Source organism: Bufo gargarizans, chromosome 6 (assembly GCF_014858855.1).
Source record: "Bufo gargarizans isolate SCDJY-AF-19 chromosome 6, ASM1485885v1, whole genome shotgun sequence".
Classification (NCBI taxonomy): Eukaryota; Metazoa; Chordata; class Amphibia; order Anura; family Bufonidae; genus Bufo; species Bufo gargarizans.
In genome coordinates this window covers 74,573,582-74,591,097 of record NC_058085.1, presented here as the reverse complement: position 1 = coordinate 74,591,097, position 17,516 = coordinate 74,573,582, and the positions used below count along the sequence as shown (strand labels likewise).

Genomic DNA, 17,516 nt, shown 5'->3' with positions numbered 1-17,516 from the left:
TAGATTGGAAAACAGCTGAAAAAACTCAATTTGAGGATTATGAGTTAATTGAGAGGTTTCTCAATTAGGACCCCTATTTGGCTTTAGGGAGTCTCTCTCTTGCTGTCTATCTGGAGGACCTAAGGGTACTTTCACACTAGCGTTTTTCTTTTCCGGCATAGAGTTCCGTCACAGGGGCTCTATACCGGAAAAGAACTGATCAGGCATATCCCCATGCATTCTGAATGGAGAGTAATCCGTTCAGTTTGCATCAGGATGTCTTCAGTTCAGTCGTTTTGACTGATCAGGCAAAAGAGAAAACCGTAGCATGCTACGGTTTTTTCTCCGGCGAAAAAACTGAACACATGCCTGAACGCCGGATCCGGCATTTTTTCCCATAGGAATGTATTAGCGCCGGATCCGGCATTCAGAATACCGGAATGCCGGAACCGTCGTTCCGGCATGCGCATGCGCAGATCGGTAAAAATGCGAAAAATGTACAAGACGGATCCGTCGGTCCGCATGACAAGCGGAGAGACGGATCCGTCCTTGCAATGCATTTGTGAGACGGATCCGCATCCGGATCCGTCTCACAAATGCTTTCAGGCAGCAGCAGATCGGCGGATCCGGCGGATCCGGCGGCCAGTTCCGACGACGGAACTGCCCGCCGGATCACACTGCCGCAAGTGTGAAAGTAGCCTAACATGTTTGTGCATGTACAAAAAGCCAATTGATTTAAGTGGGAATGGTTTTACACTACAATTCCCAAATGCTTGGTAAATCTATTTTTTTTTTTTTTTTTTAGATTTGGTTTTTCAAACTGTAAAAAATGCATCAGTATATTTTTTTATTAACTTTTTATTTTTATTTGTCACACTACTCATGTTGTGTATTCCTTAAAGGGGTTTTAAGGCTACATTCACACTAGCGTTAATATTTTCCGCTATTGAGATCCGTCATTCGGTCTCAATATCGGAAAAAAAGTTTCCATTTTGTCCCCATTCATTGTCAATGGGGACAAAACGTAACTGAACAGAACAGAGTGCTCCAAAATGCATCCCGTTTCGTTCTCATACCGGAGAGCAAACCGCAGCATGTTGCGGTTTGCTTTCTGTCCTGGGAGCAAGACGGATCCGTCATGACCCACAATGCAAGTCAATGGGGACGGATCCGTTTTCTCTGACACAATCTGACACAATAGAAAACTGATCCGTCCCCGATTGACTTTCAATGGAGTTCATGACAGATCTGTCTTGGGTATGTTACAGATAATACAAACGGATCTGTTAATAATGGGTGTAGATGGTTGTATTATCAGTAACGGAAGCGTTTTTGCTGAACCCTGCCGGATCCAGTAAAAACGCAGATGTGAAAGTAGTATAGAGTAAATATTGATGACCGATCCTCAGACATCTCATTTCCATAATTTTCCATCATTGTGCCATCTCCAATACTGTGCCCTCCACTGTGCTCTCCAATACTATACTGCAGAAACAGATTATCCACACAAATAGTGTCCCCTCCTATAATTATTGACACACAGTGCTGTAAGAAATTACTGTGCCAGCAAATAGGGTCCCTGACAGTAATAGTGCCATAAACATAGTGTACCCCAATAATAATTGTGTTAAGCTGATACTGTGCCAGGGTGCCCCCACAGTAATAGTGCTTCCCAAAGTCCCAACAATAATAATAACTAGCAGAAGGTCCCCACTTCGCACGGGTATATTTAATCTATTTCATATAACAGTGACATCTACAGTACCCCACCGCTTTAACAGTGACCTCCACAGTGGTCTGCCCCCTTAACAGTAGCATACACCACGCCCTCCCCTTTAACAGTGACCTCCACAGTGGCCGCCCCTTTATTAGTGACCTCCACAGTACCCCATCTCCTTAACAGTGATTTCCACAATAGCCCACCCCTTTAACAGTGGCCTCGACATTACTCCGTTCCCTTAAAATGTGACCTCCACAACACCCCGTCCCCTTAACAGTGGCCTCTTCAGCAATCTGCCCTTAACTGTGACCTCCACAGCAGCTTGCCCCTAGGGTGGCCAGAGCTCCGGCTTTAGGTCAGACAGTCCGGTTTTCAGACTCCCTGTCCTCTGTCTGGCGCACGGCCTGGACTGACACAGGGATGTTATTTTGAACAGCTCACTCTCAGACAGCAGCACTGTTCTGTCTGAGCGTGAGCTGCAGGGAGAAAGTCACCCTCCCTCCCACCTCTGCAACTGACAGAAGTAGATTTTTACCTTCATTTTTTCAATCCCTGTCTGCTGCGGAGTGGGAGGGGGTGTGGCCTAACTGGGCCAGGGCGTGACTTAGCAGACCTGGGGGCAGGGTTTCTAAGTCCGTCTTTTGAGGATGGCCTGAATGGCCACCCTACCTACCCCCTTAACTGTGACCTCCACAGCATTCAATTTGGGATGCTGACGAACAAACCTCACTATCAAAGGTCAGGGTTTATCGCTAAAAACCCCTTTAACAAGCCAGACTGTAGTTTGATCGTTAACAATATTTGTAATATCTGTGGTCCTTAACACAATCTGTTTCATCCAGGTTTAGGTTAAATAGGTTGTCCACTACTTTACTATTGATGGCCTCAGCATAAGCCAACAATCTCTGATTGGCATGGGCCAACACCGTGCAGCCCCGTTCAGATGTGTCAGAGTAGCTATGTTGTCAGAAATCAGCGCCGGAAACTACAGCTCTGCCCAGAATGTTGCGGAAAGGGGCTTGTAACTGCAGTACTGCCCCCATTCACTTCCATGGGGGCCGTGCTGCAGTAATCAGCTCTGTCAACTACACAATAGATGTTGCTGTGTCGTTCCGGCATCGGACCTGCTGCAGACCAGTTAATCGGTGGGGGAACAGTTTGTCGGACCCCTGATGATGAAATATTGGTGGCGTATTCTGAGAATGGGCCATCAATATTAAAGTAGTGTGAAAACCCTTTAAGATTGGTTGAGGTCAATAGGCAACAAAATTTGGTCGGGCTCCGTCATCTTAAACCCGGACCCCCGATCCCTTATAGCAGCTCAATATAGAAGGGGTGGCCATGTAGAGGAACCTGCCAGTAAGTGTTCAATTTTTTTGCAGCGCCACAACTGGGAGAAGGAAGCATTTCACTGCCTCCTTGTTAACCCATGGACAGTCAATGCCAAGTCTTTCACAGTGAGGGATGCTGTTCGTAATGGCTCTCCACTCTGGTTAATAAATTACTGGAGGACCCTGTTATCTCAAGATTACCTAATAGGGTATTACAAATGGGGTTTCATCCCAAATCTTCTTGCCTGTGTGTTCATTGCATATTACGGCAGGATGTGACTCTCCTCTGTTGACACAACAATGATGAAATGTCTGTAGTTTTTATTTTTATTCTGTGTGACACACTTACACAGCCCTCCCCTCCATCCGTACTAGTGTGCAAGTGTGACACACAGCCCCCCCCTCTCCCCCTTACATACCATGTGTTACAATCCTGTGGTCTGAGGTTTCAGTGATTCAGCCATTAAGGTGTATATATACAGTTGGAATAAACAGAAGCATGCAGAAAGGAGACAAGGAAGGCAAAAGAGCTAGTTGTCACCCTAAGAATGCAGGCAGTGCTGTTCCTTCTTGGCACCTTGTGTGCCTGGAGTCATTCTGCTCCAACGTCTAACCATAAACCCCTATCGGTTATATTCCCATCAGACATAAGGAGCAACTTGAGTGACCTGGAGACTGCAGAGGTAAAATATCCTTAATGTCTTTTTTATAATTTTTTTCCAGTGTGGTTTATTTATTGCTTTTTTTTTACTCTGGGCAAATCTTGAATGTTTTCGGTATCCTTCATGACATCACCAATAATTTATTCCCCTCTATTTTTTCAATGACTCCCCATTACTTCTAGCAATAAATCATGATATACTCTACCCCTAATTACTAATGCCCCTCTCAAATAATATCTTACTTATTTAGCTCTCCTTAAACGAGTTGTCTGAGCGTTTTATACTGATGAGCTTGGGACAGGTAATCAGTATCTGATTGGTGATGATCCGACACCCCCGCTGTTTGAAGAAGTGAGCGCTGCGTCCTCCTTTCAGCTTACCAAGCACAGCGACATCCATTGGATGGAGGTTATGCTTGGTATTGCAGCTCAGACCCATTCACTGGGCTGCGCCTAAGCCATGTGACTGATGAACCCAATGTCACTAGCCTAGGAAGAGGCCATGGCACTCACCGAAGCACTGCAACCTCTTTAAACAGCTGATCGTCTGGTGTGCCGGGAGTCATAGCCCCACCGATCCTGTACTGATGACCTATCCTGAGGAACACTTGAACCACCCCTTTAACTTGTCCCTTGCATTTTTTTTCATGAACGAGGTTCCAATGTAAGATTTTCTTTTCTTCACAGAAATATCTAGTACGCTATGGTTACATGCCGCTGGCACATGGAGAAACAACTCAAGTCTCCCTGAGAAGGTCACTCACCATAATGCAGAAGAAAATGGGACTTAAAGAAACTGGGCAGCTTGATGCAGAAACATTGAAGACCATAAATAGCCCTAGATGTGGCGTGCCAGATGTGGGCAAGTTTCAGACCTTCGAAGGAGACCTAAAGTGGGATCATAATGATATTACATACAAGTAAGTAATTCATGTTTTAACATTTTACTGATGTACAGTAGGTTTAAGAGCCATAGTGATTTGTGATACCCAAGGGCATCCTTTATGTGAAGCATAGAGCACAATGTTGTAATCCAGAGCTGCATTCACAACTCTGCAGCTGGCTTAGCTTGGCTAAACTCCTATAAGGCTTTACTGTATTCTCACTTAAAAGGTTATTGTATAAATATGAAGTATTACACTTTATATACGGTCATTTTCCACTTGGTTCTGGGTTAAACTGAGAATAGATCATGTATCTTTCTCCCCATGTGTATTCTATTAAAATGTGTGTATTTATCACAACTGCAAGTATTGATATGCGCTAGATCAGGGGCGTAGCTAACGGCTCATGGGCCCTGGTGCAAGAGTTCAGCTTGGGCCCCCCTTCCCTCAGTGCGTTGTGTGTCTTCTTATGTGCCACAAGGGTCTTTGGGCCCCCTCAGGCTCCTGGGCCCGGTAGCGACTGCTACCTCTACACCCCCTATAGCTACGCCCATGCGCTAGATGGAGAAACTGGTTGAGATGGAATTGGATATATCAATCTTTTGTAATATTTATCAATTGGTATATATCCAAGGATACGTCCACGTGGGACTGAAACGTTGTGGATTTGGAAATCAGGAGTTTTTGACAGTAGCAGCAAAGTGGATTAGATCTTAAAAAAATGTCCATAAAGTGAGAAAAAACATTTGCTTGTCAATTTATGCTGTAGATTTCTTCTTTTGCTATGAACATAGTAAATTCACACCAACAAGTCCACATATAACTCCTGTGGATTCTGCTGTGTATCCGTAGTCAAGACCCCTAAAATGGACAAGGTGTCATAAGATGATAACATACTAGGCGTAACTTGAGTCTCCTGGACCCTGAAGCAATTTCTGTAACAGGATGTCTTCTCATGTGGCAGAAAGTAGATTGGGCCTCCTTAGGCACCAGGGCCTGGGTGCCACTACCTCTTGGAAAAACCAACCTGTGAATTCCATATAAAATATACAAACTGGTTGAAGATATTCTTAGTTTTGTACAAGTATATATATTCATCTGGTTACATTCAGTGCCATGTTTTACATGTAGGATCCTCAACTACTCTCCTGACATTGACCCTGAAGTGACTGATGATGCCTTTGCTCGTGCTTTCAAAGTCTGGAGTGATGTGACACCCCTCACATTTACACGAATCTACGATGGTGAACCTGACATTAACATCTTGTTTGGATCTGACAGTAAGTGAATTCAAGGATGTCATGTCCTAATAATCAAATTCATGTTTAAAGAAGTTTATTTGAAATTTTGGAGCATAACTTGGGAAGGAGGCTGGCAGGTCATATGCCCAAGGGCCTTGGTGCTTTTGAGGTGACAACAAGGCAATCTACTTTTTCCATGATATCTAGATCCAGTAATAGATCAGCAAGACTGAATCTTTGCCCATGTAAAGGAAAAATCTAGCTGCAACTCTAGAACAAAACATCTCATCAGTATAGAAGTCTAAGTGGCAAAGTATCATGCAGAACATGATGGCACTATAGATCAGAAAGAGCAGTGTAAGACTTGTAATTGTATGTCTTAAGTTGCCTATCTTACTTATTTGCGTTTATCATTTTACTTTTTCCTTTATTTGTGGAGACAATGTTATGTTGGAAGAGGCTATTCCCAAAATCTAAGTAGATGCAGAGGTCAAGTGTAAAGTGGTCTACAGTTACCAATCCATCACCTATAACTACACCCATAAGTAGATGATGCTTGGATCTCATTGTTATGGTCTGCCTGTACACATACCGATAAACTGAGAATAAGCTATACATCAGAAATAATCCTCTAATGTACCTCCTGAACATTTATGGCCCTCAAACATCTAGACTCACCAAAGTTCTTCTGAATTCTCCATAAGTTATGACCAGAGTAGCCTGTTTTTGGCAAGTGTTTTCCTTGGGTTTTGCTATGCTATAGCTTTATTATATTTCTTACTAAATTATTACATACTGTACGTGTCATCATAACCTAGACAGAAGAATGTTTTCTGTCACTGATAGTCTAACTTGGCGAAATGGTGAGAGGCAATGCTAACTACTAAACAAGACATATGGTAGAGCATTTCAACTGATCATTCTGAACTTTGACATCATGGCTAATGAATTGTAAACTGTTTTGCAGACCATGGAGATCCATATCCTTTTGATGGGAAGGACGGTCTTTTGGCTCATGCCTATCCACCTGGAGAAGGTGTGCAAGGTGACGCTCACTTTGATGATGATGAGAACTGGACTCTTGGGACTGGAGTGGGTGAGTGTGAACTGGCGACAATAGGATTATGTAATCACATAGTTATGTTGAGCCACAAGTCCATGAAAACAAACCTTTCATATATAATGGCTATGGAGAACAACGTTAAAATTAATTATAGCTAATGATGCCTAAAATATGCCACGATTTGATAACCATGTTTACAATTTTCTTAGATAGTTAACTGGAAACAGAAGAAAGATGTAGGAGACAGTTACTTTGCTTTAAGGCATATTTCAATTAACACAGTTCGTTAGCTAGAATAATTACTTTCTTTATAAAAGAAAAGTAACTTTCCACTGTAAAATAAATGACAAATCTTGACTATCATCACTATCATCGCAAGACATCGTAAACCTTGTAGACTACAGGGCACCATACTGGTTAGTGTATTGACGGCCAAACCCACGGAGAATGGCAGGATTAGCCGAAAACCTAATGTGTATAGGGAGCTCCGGACTTTCTCCCTACAGATGATGTAGGTGAGAAGGATCGGGCAAATTCATTTTTTTATCCTATCCTTTTGATCTCCCAGGAGATTGGCCACCACCAGAAGCATCTGGCATCAACTTTCTCCTCTCGTCCCACTGAATACACATACACTTTCAGCCAAACAGAATTTTTATGAGTATAGGGGAGGCAGGAGGGAGTCAGGCGAGATAGCTGTGGGCTAGAAGGTTGTTTCGCCAATGGCTATTACAAATGTGCAGTCCCAGCTTTATGTATGTTCCCTTAATTTTTTGGTGAGCTAACCTTTGTAGAATTTGTTAGGTTAAGGGACTTTTACATGGGCTGACTACTGTTCATTTAAAAGGGTTAAGGGGAAATAAGCTTCCCTTCACTCATTTAGCCTGTATGAGTGGAACATCAGAGCATTTCTTGCACAAGGCAAGGGCTTTTTCTTCACAACTTTGTAGACCATCTTAGGTTTACATTACTTTTCAATGAGCTCATGGACCATGTTGGACTGACTTTAGTTAGCTGTCTGTTGAGCGATCACAACATTCAGCTGACAGTCATCCTTCCCACCTCCCCATACACATGCACGCCAGCTGTAATTTATCTTTCAGAACAAAATGATCAGGCATGTTTAGATCCAACAGCCCAATGATTCTTTCCCCTGATGTACGTCATCAGGGGAATGTAGTGACACCCCCAATATGCATTGGTTGGTTAGTCAGTCCCAGTGAAATTGGCAGGTTCGGCTGACATTAATCTAATGTTTATGGCCAGCTTTAGGGTTTCCTCCTCTTTTCAGTGAGCTCAGTTCCGTGTGCCATGTAAATTGTTCTCAATAATGTCTCATTTGCTTGGTTCCAGTGGTGAAGACTCGATTTGGTAATGCAGAAGGAGCTCTGTGTCATTTTCCATTTGTGTTTGAGGGTGAAACCTACAACTCTTGCACAAGTGCTGGAAGATCTGATGGACACATCTGGTGTAGCACAACCGCCAACTTTGATGAGGACAAAAAATATGGCTTCTGTCCTAGCGAGTGTAAGTACAATCATTATACTCAGGGGGCAGAGATACAGTGAGACAGCATGCTTTAAGTAACTGCTCGGTTGTATAACCATAGTAAATAAAACATCATGAACTGAACATTCATTCAGGATGGGAGAACCGTTAGATACAATGCTACAAGATGCCTTTCAATAATTCAGCAAGTTGGTTTTAACTTTAATAGTCTTTATGATTTGCTTAAACATATCACTTAACCTCAAATATGTTTTATTTAACACTGGCTTATACGCAAGGCTCTCTTTCTTAGGCCCCATGCACACGGCCGTGTTTCACAGCCGTGTGCGGGCCGTGGAACCGCGGCCTGGATCCCTCCTGAGAGCAGGAGCGCACGGCGTCACTGGTTGCTATGACGCCGTGCGCTCCCTGCTGCCGGCACAGTACAGTGATACACTGGTATGATCTATACCAGTGTATTACTGTACTGTGCAGGCAGCAGGGAGCGCACGGCGGCATAGCAACCTGTGACGCCGTGCGCTCCTGCTCTCAGGAGGGATCCAGGCCGCGGTTCCACGGCCCGCACACGGCTGTGAAACACGGCCGTGTGCATGGGGCCTTATTTGATTTTTATGGTGTAAAATTAGCCAAATCTGTCATGACTTATCCAAATACTATCATGAAATTGTGATATGGGTGTGAAAAGGGTTTTCCAGAACTTAAATATTAATGGCTTATCCTAGCCATGGCCTCCTTATTGAGTGATTGGTGGGGAAGGTATCCCAGTGATCCCCCTAATTAGTAAAATGAAGACTCATGGCCTTACAGCAGGCACAATATCTCCTTCATTATTTGCACAGCAACTCATCTGTAGGGTGGTGGTGCCATGTACAGAAGTTCTACGTATGGACAAATGAACTTGCCTTAAACCCCATTTGTCAGTGTGATCAACCCTAGGAAACCAGGCATACAGACTGATAGAGTGCAGCAACACCTCTGTTCAGCAACCAGGGGTGTCGTTTTACAGAAATGTTATTTTTATTTTATGTTAATGAGGTCCTTGGAGCACTGAGGGGCTGGCCTGGCCTCTTGATGCACCACTTCACCCTCTCTTCTCCTCCCATTGCCATTCCCTCTCTTTTGCAATAATTTATTGGGCCAGACATCCTCCCTGTTTGATTGCCTGACCCTAAAATCTTGCTCGTGCGCCTGTGAGAGTGCCATCAGCGCATGCACAGTTTGAATCTCAGAGTGAGGTCAACCTTCCACACTTCAAGATCTGTCGAGAGTACAGTCAGCCCTTGTGCAGCTCAGATCTCAGACCTCCCCATATACATACTAGCTTGGTGGGCTTATGTTTTGATTGGGACAAGGAGAAAAACCTGCTGGCAGGCAGCTCTGGCTGCATCTTATCTATCTTGAAAACAAACAAATCGGGCATGTTAAAATATAGCCCAGTCCTTCTTTTTCCTATGTCTGTAGTGGGGAAAATTGTAGCATCCCATACACATTAGTCGGTCCACCAGTCTCACCGAGTGGCAGATTCAGTCAACATAAACTTAAAGGGGTTGTCCGGACATACCCCCATTTTCACCTAGCCACCCCCCCGACTTGCTAAATCGCGCAGGGAAAAGGCATTTTTTGGAGATCCGGTGACGTACCGGGCTCTCCATGGGGCTGTCAGGAAGCCCGGTGACGTGACCAGCACTGATGGGCAGGATGTAGCGCTGCCCTAGCCAGTAAAATGGCTAGGGCAGCGCTAAAGCCCACCCATCAGAGCCGGTGACGTCACTGAACACACTGCCTGCGATTTAGCGCAGGGCAAGGGAGCGCATCGGAGCATGAGATGCTCCAATGTTAGCCTCATGGGGGCTGCTTGGGTGAAAATAAGGGTATGTCCGGGTTCAGCTCTGAACCCGGACAACCCCTTTAAAGGCTATGTACACCTTTGAGAATTTTTTTTAATTATTGCATTGTACTGCAAGACCAGTTGAAGAAATGATTTTTAGCCCAAAATGAGTGAAATGCAATCATTAAAAAAATGCTTTCGAAGGTGTACATAGCCTTTAATGTGTATGGCAAACTGTAGGTAAAAGGGTTTTCCGAGATTTTAATACTGATGACCTATCCTCTGGATAGCTCACCAGTATCTGATTGGTGAGGGTCCGACACACGGGATCCATGCTGATCATCTATTTGAGAAGATTTTCAAGCACAGTACCGTACATTGGATAACAGCTGTGCTTGGTATCGCACTCAGCCCCACTCACTTCAATGGGAATGAGCTGCCTAAGCCAGTGACTACACATTCATCGGTCATGTGGCCTTGGCAGCTCAGAGAAGGCCATGGCGCTACTGCAAGCGCGGCTGCCTTCTCGAACAGCTGATCATGAGGGTCCCGGGTGTTGGACCCCCATCAATCAGATACTGATGACGTATCCAGAGGATTTAGTATTACAATCTCGGGAACCTCTTTAAAGTTGCTGGACTGAGTTCCATCATTTTTGGGCAGATTTTATAGCCTAATAAGAGTCTGTACTAATGATTAGTAACGATGATGGGCAGGGGCTACAGTAAAAGGTATAACATTAATTATGTCTTACTATAATAAGTTTATTATAATACATGTAATTTATTTAATGCTCTCTCTGCAGTGCTATACACATATGATGGAAACAGTAATGGCGAGCCCTGTGTATTTCCTTTTATTTTTGATGGGGAGTCTTATTCTTCCTGTACAAAAGAAGGACGTTCAGATGGATATCGCTGGTGTGGTACCACAGCCAGCTATGACAAGGACAAAAAATATGGCTTCTGTCCCAACAGAGGTAAACACTTCTATGAGTATTTTGTATTATATATGGCTTCACAGTGTCTGAGAACTTAGTAGACTTATATAAAATGAATGTGCTATGCTTATAGATTAGGGATATATGTTGAAGGTCTGTATGGAGAACTGCACTGACTGGAACTATTTTCATGCAGACACTTCTGTGACTGGAGGAAATGCTCAAGGTGATCCTTGTGTTTTCCCATTCACCTTCCTGGGTAAGACATATCGCAAATGTACAAGTGATGGGAGGGATGACAAGAAGCTATGGTGTGCAACTACCTCCAGCTATGACCAGGACCGGAAATGGGGATTCTGTCCAGACCAAGGTACATACCATGATACAATCTGACCTTCATTCAAACTAATCAGTACTTATCAACCAAACGTATAACATGACAGTAAGAAGTTGATAAGTCTACAATCCTGCTATTATACTTTATAGTACCAGCATATTTCAGTATGCTTTTAGAGCTTTTGATGATCAGTTCATATTGAGGAGAACATAGCATTCTGCTGGTCCTCTTTGCCTCCACAGTGTTGTCTTCCACAGTGATCTTGTAGTATAAAGCTCATTTCTAGCCAGAAAATCTCATCAGGCAATAGCAAAGTAGTCATAATGTTGTAGCAAGACTTTCTTTCATATGGAAGTTGTAGGCTTGATGGTACTTCTTGTCAAGGGTGTATATACCAAAAACACTGTGTGTGAGGTTATTTTGAAATACAAAGAGAGGGGAAGCCCCATCTTTTCCATGGGCTCCATGACCATATGCAAGACTGCTCCACACAACAGGTTCCACAATGTAGAAAACAAAGGAAAGGAGAACAAGCCTAAAGATAACTCTGTCCTTCTCTAGTACAAGGGAAGGAAGGGGGGAGAGGGTTGGTTTACTGACATGCATGTATTTTTGGCAAAAAATAAAAAATAAAAAATTTTCATACTTATGTTTTATTAAAAAATAACTTCTGTTTATTTGTCTTCTGCAGCTTTTATGTATTTTTATACATTGCAGGCTGCTCAGTAACATTCACTGTGAAATCAGCCAGATGAGCTCCTTTCTCAACTCTCCTAAACATCTTTAGTTGTAAAGATTTGTGTTAAGGAAAAGAGAGATTAGGCCCACGGACGGAGAGCTCATCTGGTAGATTTCACACTTAATGGCACTGAGCAGTCTGCATTGTATGAGAGTATGTGCAGGATGCAAAAGCCTAACGGCTGAACATTTTTATGACTGTTTATTTTATTTAGTTGTAAAGATATCAGCTGTAATTTATGTTCTGGAAAGCAGAGATTAAGGCCACAGATGGAGAGCTCATCAGATGGATTTCACAGTCAAAGGGTCTGAGCAGCCTGCAATGTATAAGATTACATGCAGGCTGCAGAAAACAAACGGCTGAAAATGTTTAAATGAATCCAATTGCTAAAATTTTTTTTTTTTTGCCAGAAATACAGCCAATGCATTAAAAACCTTTGCAAAGTCATTTATAGACTTCAATTTTATTTTTAATATAGGGCTCTCACTCTTACATATGCCTTTGCTTCTTGTATTAAACCTATACATGTTGACTAGCGCACGGGTGACAAACTCTGGTTGAAATATACGCTCCATGTGTTATTATAAAACCTCACACCCTGTGATTTCACATGACTTGTCTGTGCTCAGTAATCCATATCTCTGTCACACATTTGCCATTTTTCCACAGGCTACAGTCTGTTTTTGGTAGCAGCTCATGAGTTCGGTCATGCGTTAGGACTTGAGCATAGCAGCGTCCAAGATGCACTCATGTACCCTATGTACAAATACGTGAAAGACTTCGAGCTCCATCCTGATGACATAAGTGGGATACAGTATCTATACGGTATGGATGTTTATGCTGTGTAATTAATATTTATGTATCATGCCTATGAGATATTTGCCATTGCTCAGTTGAAAGCCAATTGACATGCTATTTATGATAATTAAAAAAGAGCCAAATCTGCTCCTTTCCTCATACGTAAATCTTTTTTCACTTGCAACTGTGCTGTTGCTGGGCAACCTGCAAATGTAGATTGATTTTGCAAGAGCAAACAGCAATGACTGGCACTTTGTTGCAATGGTGAGAGAGATGGAAGAATTAGGGTTATTACTCGGAAACTCTTGATTACATATGTACAAACAGAGCAGTGCTATATAAAGCACTCATATCACTACTACATAATGTTAGCAATGAATAATTCATAAACCATACACGTAAGAGTAATCGTTTTGGGAGAGTTATATAAAATATTGGTTGTTGCATTTCCTACTAAAGCAATGCAATAATTTAAAAAAAGTATATATATATATAAAAACAACAACAATGTGTTCTTTACTGTCAACATCTATTCTTCAATGATATATTGCAACCCAGCAGAACGAGTCATAGTGATTAATTACCAGGCATGTTGCGACAGCTGGAACTGCTTGATTAATTCTTGTCTACATTTTAAGGAGCTGGAACCGGTCCACAGCCCACTCCACCGAAACCCTCCAAGAAACCAGCTCCTGCAACCACTCCTTCAACTCCTTCCACCACCACCTCCACCACTACTGTCAGTGTGGATCCTGCACAAGACCCATGTAAAGTGAAAGTATTTGATGCCATTGCAGAAATACAAGGAGTGCTTCATTTCTTTAAGGATGGGTAAGAGGAAGACAATATGGGTTGCAATTTAAAGCAGAACAGATTCTCATACAATTTGGAGTTGCTCTTCCAATATTGACAAGATCCTTCAACTTCTGTTTCAGGGTGTACTGGAAATTACCTGCCATGGGCCCTCCCAAGACTTCTATCCCAATATCAGAAACTTGGCCAGCTCTGCCCTCCAATATTGACACTGTATTCCAGGACCCCCAGAGCAAGAAGATCTTCTTTTTCTCAGGTGGGAAATGAATTGAACACCAAAATGAAGTTATATTCATAAGTATATGAGAAACTTACAGTAATACTATGGAAAATACTGATTCCAGTAGCTATGACCTCTACTGTCCATCTTCCTAGGATTTTCCAACATTTGTCAGGAACTGTCTCTGGAAAGGATATAAAGGATCTCATGGTGTTTTTTTATTTTTATTTGACCTTTTCTTCTGGTAGGAAAGTTTAAACTGAGCAATCAGGGCAATACAAGATGCAATATATCAGAAGACAATAACTACTTAAAGTCATCGTAACCTTTGGTTCTTCTTTTATCATTTGTTTGCAAAATTTGTAACACCGTTTTCTAGCCAACACATGTCCTCTTATGTGGTTTGGAGTGATTGGGCCTTCTCGGTATAAGTATGACTGCTTGTGGAGACCACCAGCTGATGTATAATCAATGCTTCCTGGGGGAAAAAAGGATGCAAATTAACTCTCCTCCAGAAGGAAGAGAACTTATAGATAGCAACTCTAAGTCAACATCTGAACCATTGTTGACTTACAGGTTAGCTACCCATAGGTGGCTTTGGTGGAGAGCTACTTTGCATGCAATTTTTCCTAGGAAGCATTGCCTACACTAGCTGATGGTCTCTGCAAGGAGAAACAGTAATCCCTCAGAGCTACATCAAAGGCCTCTCAGCCAACCAGCTCTGTACTGATGAGATGCAAGAATCCCAAAACAGCTGTCTACAGATGGGTAGCTCTTCATTGGGGGACCGGTTGTTTTTGTTTCACGGTCATAATGGCAGACTGCTTTGGTTTTCTGGTGGCATGATGATGAATAGTCTCTGTAGTGGCGTACTGTGAATTATAACATGCCATAACTATGACATCTCTTGCAGGTCGCAAATTCTGGCAGTACACAGGAAACACAGTTCTGGGGCCACGTAGCCTTGACAAACTGGGATTAGACAAGGATGTGGATAAAATCTTAGGTGCTGTTACACGGAATAATGGGAAGGTCCTGTTATTCAATGGTGAAAGATACTGGAGGTAAGCTTTCAAGAAAAAAATGTTAAGTATAACGGAAGTGATGTTTAGCAAACACGTAGACTGACTGCACGTGTCTTGATTCTGGAGTCTTTATTTAAGATCTGTGTTTGGACCAAATTGTGGGTTAAATTACCTGAATGCACAATGCATTATAGATCCCCACGATGCAGTGAGTTAGGGGCATTTAACCCACAGTCGGGCCGGGATACACATTCGCTATACGGGCTCTGGAAAGTGTGAATCTGGTCTTAATATGGATATCAATAGTAACTTTGGTTTACTTTTTTAATAGACTTGATGTGAAGTCACAAACTGTGGATAAGGGGTATCCTCGAAGCACAGATGAAGATTTCGCTGGGGTTCCTTCTGATTCTCATGATGTCTTTGTGTATCAGGGTAAGGATATACACAGTGTTTAGGCATGTCTTATTCTAGTATATGGTATTATATTTTTTACATTGCATTTGCACTTAAAGTCATCCACAATGGGCAAAAAAAGAGACAAGCAGTCTGCAACTCTCTTGTCCAAAGAGAACCCCTCCATTCAAAAAAGGAAACTTATGAATTCAGATTTTCTGAATTGCACTTAAGTTAAAACCACTCCTAAGACCTTGATAGCTGAGTTTAAAGGAGTATTCTGGTTGTAACAAGTTATCCACTATTAGATCTGTGAGGATTCAACTGAAATGAATGGAAAGGTGAATTGGGCATTGGGTATTGGTGCTTCATTTATTTCTATGCTTGACGACCTACTCCATTAATTTCCGGTGTACAGGGCCACGGTTATTATGATTGGCAGGGTTAATCCTCCACCAATCTAAGGCCTCATGCACACGACCGTTTTTTTTTAAGGTCCGCAAAAACGGGGTCCGTGATCCGTGACCGTTTTTTTGTCCGTGGGTCTTCCTTGTTTTTTGGAGGATCCAAGGACATGAAAAATGAAAAAAAAATCTAAGTCAAGTTTGCCATTGAAATGATAGGAAAAAACGGACACGGATCACGGACACGGATCACGGACACGGATGCCAATCTTGTGTGCATCCGTGATTTTTCACGGACCCATTGACTTGAATGGGTCCGTGAACCGTTGGCCGTGAAAAAAATAGGACAGGTCCTATTTTTTTCACGGCCAGGAAACACGGATCACGGATGCGGCTGCCAAACGGTGCATTTTCAGCTTTTTCCACGGACCCATTGAAAGTCAATGGGTCCGTGGAAAAAAACGGAAAACGGCACAACGGCCACGGATGCACACAACGGTCGTGTGCATGAGGCCTAATAGTTATTTCCTATCCTGTTCATAGGGAATAACTTATTAAAACCTGAATACCCCTTTAAGTGTCTGTATTCCAGATAAATTACCCCGATCCCTGCCTGTCTTCTGAAATACCCTTATAGATCCGAAAAGATGCTATAGGTAGATACCAGTGTTACATCCGGAATATGGACAGATCTGAATCGAACAACCAGAGCTCAGCATATAACATGTAGCATATTGTATCCTGTGCTCAGCCAGTTACACAGACTCACAAATCTTTGTCTTGCAGGCAAATACTACTTCTGTCAGGATTTCTTCTTCTGGCGTATGACGTGGCGCAAGCAAGTGGAAAAAGTCGGCTATGTGAAATATGACCTTGTGCGCTGTCCAGAAAATTAGAGCTGCAGCTAGGGCGTCAAATTGATGGAAGAAGAGATGGGTGGCGTGTTGGGAAAGGGTTAAACCACCGCTTTGATTGGCAGAAGTAGCTTAAAACTAGAAGTTGTGTTTTTTTTTTTTTTTTTTATATATATGTGAATCTTAAAACCCGTGCCTTCTTGGAGGCAGATGTGCTCTTACAAGAGAACTGTAAATGTTCAGGCACTGTAAACATGGCCTCCATGTTTAATCCCCCTTAGGGACGTGTGTGAGTGTGTGGACGTGTGTGCCTAGGCCTGCCTGGCGCAGGTTTTCCCAGAGCTGTGTGACAGATGATGAGTTGTGGCAGTAGTGAAACAAGACAAGGTGACCTTTCAGAGATTTCTATAATATATTGTTTTCTTTTCTAATAAATACTGTTCCTTCCTGACCTGGACGTCTGTATTTTTAGCATACGGAAACACAAAAAGATTTTGTAGGCGTTCTAAGGGAAAGATCCTAGCTATTGAGCCATACTACTCTGTAAAAGAGCAGATATTTGAAGCAGAAACCATCAGGTAGAGGTTGTCCTGTGTGGACCATAAGTCAGTCCACGAAGCGGTCCCCCACCCAGATCATCAATGTGTTGAAGGGAAAACCAGAATGTTCATTCACATGTGATGAGGGTTTCTATTGTTCTCCATGGAGGTCTATGCTGTCCATTGTTTACATTGACCACTTTGAGGCTGGGTTCACACCTGAGCGTTTCTCAAA

At 42.7% G+C, this 17,516-nt stretch overlaps 1 protein-coding gene across 1 annotated transcript; it reads left to right on the top strand.

Moving 5' to 3' along the window:
- The first annotated feature begins 3,524 nt into the window (after positions 1 to 3,524).
- MMP9 (matrix metallopeptidase 9) lies at positions 3,525 to 17,193 on the top strand. Its single transcript, XM_044296763.1, has 13 exons — positions 3,525 to 3,713; positions 4,379 to 4,611; positions 5,707 to 5,855; positions 6,784 to 6,912; positions 8,233 to 8,406; positions 11,022 to 11,195; positions 11,353 to 11,526; positions 12,902 to 13,057; positions 13,669 to 13,861; positions 13,966 to 14,099; positions 14,977 to 15,127; positions 15,420 to 15,523; positions 16,675 to 17,193. The coding sequence occupies exons 1-13, from the start codon at positions 3,579 to 3,581 to the stop codon at positions 16,782 to 16,784; spliced, it is 2,016 nt and encodes a 671-aa protein (XP_044152698.1). The 5' UTR covers positions 3,525 to 3,578; the 3' UTR covers positions 16,785 to 17,193.
- Positions 17,194 to 17,516: the final 323 nt, after the last annotated feature.